This window comes from Mus musculus, chromosome Y, assembly GCF_000001635.26.
Source record: "Mus musculus strain C57BL/6J chromosome Y, GRCm38.p6 C57BL/6J".
Classification (NCBI taxonomy): domain Eukaryota; kingdom Metazoa; phylum Chordata; class Mammalia; order Rodentia; family Muridae; genus Mus; species Mus musculus.
In genome coordinates, this window is record NC_000087.7 from 5,043,789 (window position 1) to 5,046,613 (window position 2,825).

A 2,825-nucleotide genomic window follows, 5' to 3' on the forward strand; every position below is an offset into this window, starting at 1 on the left:
TATAAAGCTGAGATCCTGAAAATTTCTGAGTGTAACTAGGGAAGGAACCAGCCTGAGACTGTTTCTATGATGTAAGTTGAACTAGTGTGATGTCACAGAGCACTGGCTGGAGGTTGTGCATCTATTCCACTTTGAGGAGCTAGAATCCACTGAAGGTGAGTTCACTATCTTCACAGTGGTGTGTCAAAGCAAGGTCATTTTTCCCACAGGCTTTTGGTACTTGATCTGTATCAGGAGACAGAATCTTGACGAGTAGGATATTTTCCTTTGGGTAAGTGCATTTATGAAGTAATTGGGACCGTCTTAGCTACAGAAAGCTAATAATTTTCTCTCCTACAGTGAGTAACTGTACATTCTACTTTCCCCATGTTTATTAGCTAGGGAGATGGATGGTCTAGGTTAGTTTAACTCCTGAATTTATTATCTTTGCTAACAATATCTAGTTCACAATTCCACTAAAATGCCAAAGCTCCTCTTTATCCTTGTGCACGTTAGAAGATATTAGTTCTAAATGGCTGATATTGCCTCGACTTGTTGAGTTCTTCTTGAGTTCAGAGACGCAATGGCTTCATCAAATAATCCTGAAGCTGGGTCTGGAGAAACAATAAAGAAGGACAGTGGTGTGCTGTGTCCCTGGGCAGATATTTGTGAATGCAGGCACTTAGCTCAGAACTTGCATGTACAAGAGAGTCGTGGTGACCCCTCTGGCCTTTTTTTTTTCTTGATCATTGGGGGGTAATAGTCATAGCACCACCTAAATTGACATAGAATTTCAAGGAGAGGGTCCTCATCAGCGGCAAATGAACTCAGGGCTGAAGAAATAAATGTTGATCTGAGTATGTTATTCTGAGCTCTAGAGAATTACTTGTTAATTACACTATTTTTATATCCTTGTTTCCTTTGTTTCTTTGTTTGTTTTATGCTTGCTTGGTTAATTTTATTTTGAGTTTCTGTATGTTTAGATTTGGCTGTCAGGAAACTCACTGTGTAGACCAGACTAGCCTTTATCTCACTAAGATCTGCCTCGCTCTGCATCTTGAGTACTATGATTAAAGATATGGGTCACCACCACCTCCTATTACCTTCTCCATTTGATTGTTTGTTTTGTTATTTTTTTGTTTGTATTTCTGTTTTGTTTGTTTTTTAATTTTTGTTATTTTTTCTTTTACTTGTTGTTGTTGTTGTTGTTTTTGTTGTTGTTGTTGAGACAGGGTTTCTCTCTATAGCACTGGCTGCCCTGGAACTCACTCTGTAGACCAGGCTGGTCTCTAACTTAGAAGTCTGTCTGTCCTTGTCTTCTGAGTTCTGGGATTAAATGCATGTACAACCATAGTTGACTTATTAACTTCTTATTTTTATAAAATTAATTTTAGAAGCTCAAAACTGTTTAGCATAGTCTTCTTCACCTGCTCAGAAGTTCTCTTAGAGAAGAGTCTTGGTCCAGCATTCACTCCCAACCCATGACCATTGCCCATCAGGAACTCATATATATGACAGAGGCAACAGCATTGTGTCTGGTTTAAACAGGTAATATCTTCAGTCTCAGGCAATGGGCAAGTATGATATTTGAAGAGAGAATGGAAGCCACAAGACAGTGTGATCTACCAGAACAGGTCTACAGCCAGGTAGAAGACAATACCTCTGAAGAGTCTGAGCATGACATCACTCAAGAAGAAGAGTAGGAGGAAGCCTTCTTCCCAGGCCCTGGGGAATATTGTTGGCTGCAGAATTTCTCACGGTAGGAAGGAAGGTAATGAGCCTGCCACCCATTGGAAGGCCATCATTCTAGGTCAACTGCCAACAAACCCTTCTCTTTATTTGGTGAAGTATGACGGAATTGACAGTGTCTACGGACAGGAGCTCCACAGCGATGAGAGGATTTTAAATCTTAAGGTCTTGCCTCACAAAGTAGATTTTCCTCAGGTGAGGGATGTCCACCTCGCCAGTGCCCTGCTTGGCAGAGAGGAACAACACAAATTTGAGGGGAAACATGGCTCTGAGGAAAACTGGAGTGGGATGGTGCTAGCCCAGGTGTCATTCTTAAAGGACTGGTTTTACATTTCCTACAAGAAGGATCCGGTCCTCTACGTCTATCAGCTCCTGGATGACTACAAGGAAGGTAACCTCCACATCATTCCAGAGACCCCTCTGGCTGAGGCGAGATCAGGTGATGACAGTGACTTCTTAATAGGTACCTGGGTGCAGTACACCAGAGATGATGGTTCCAAAATATTCGGAAAGGTTGTTTACAAAGCTCTAGCCAATACTACTGTGTACTTTATCAAGTTTCATGGTGACCTACATATCTACGTCTATACTCTGGTGTCAAATATCACTTAAATTGAAAAAAATCACAAAGTACAGAAATGTAAACTTATAGGATTGAAAAAAAAATTTTTCCTGTGTTGTGTACCTATGGGTCTTTGATAACCTCAGTATCTTTGTTAATAAAATATGTTTTGTTCTCAAAATTAATACGTGTGACATGACATGCTTTTAGTTAACACTTTGTTGAAAGAGATGGACTATGGTGGAAAGAACATCAAAGGAAGATGAAAGTTGCAAGTCAGGCTATGAACAGTGCATACATCTAATATCACACAGGCTAAAATGGACAGGACGTAGCTGTTATGGTCTGCATAGTGAGCAAGGAATTGGAGATATGACTTAGAGGAGCAGGGATGGCAGCAAAAGATGGATGTATAGGAAGTAAGGGAGAAAGACAGGACATAGATAGAATCTCTGGTATGAAGTCTGAGGGAGAAACAACAAGTTGGGGAAAGAGTGATAGATAAAAGGAATGTGGCCTTGTTACACAAAGTGCA

General features: G+C 40.5%; 1 protein-coding gene across 1 annotated transcript; it reads left to right on the plus strand.

The window, feature by feature from the left end:
• The first annotated feature begins 1,656 nt into the window (after nt 1-1,656).
• Gm20918 (predicted gene, 20918) lies at nt 1,657-2,340 on the plus strand. Its single transcript, XM_017318851.1, has one exon. It carries the CDS (start codon nt 1,657-1,659, stop codon nt 2,338-2,340), a length of 684 nt encoding a protein of 227 aa, XP_017174340.1.
• Nucleotides 2,341-2,825: the final 485 nt, after the last annotated feature.

Excerpts from the sequence above, each read along its gene's own strand:
- Gm20918 (XM_017318851.1), top strand. The coding sequence starts at position 1,657 with ATGACATCACTCAAGAAGAAGAGTAGGAGGAAGCCTTCTTCCCAGGCC.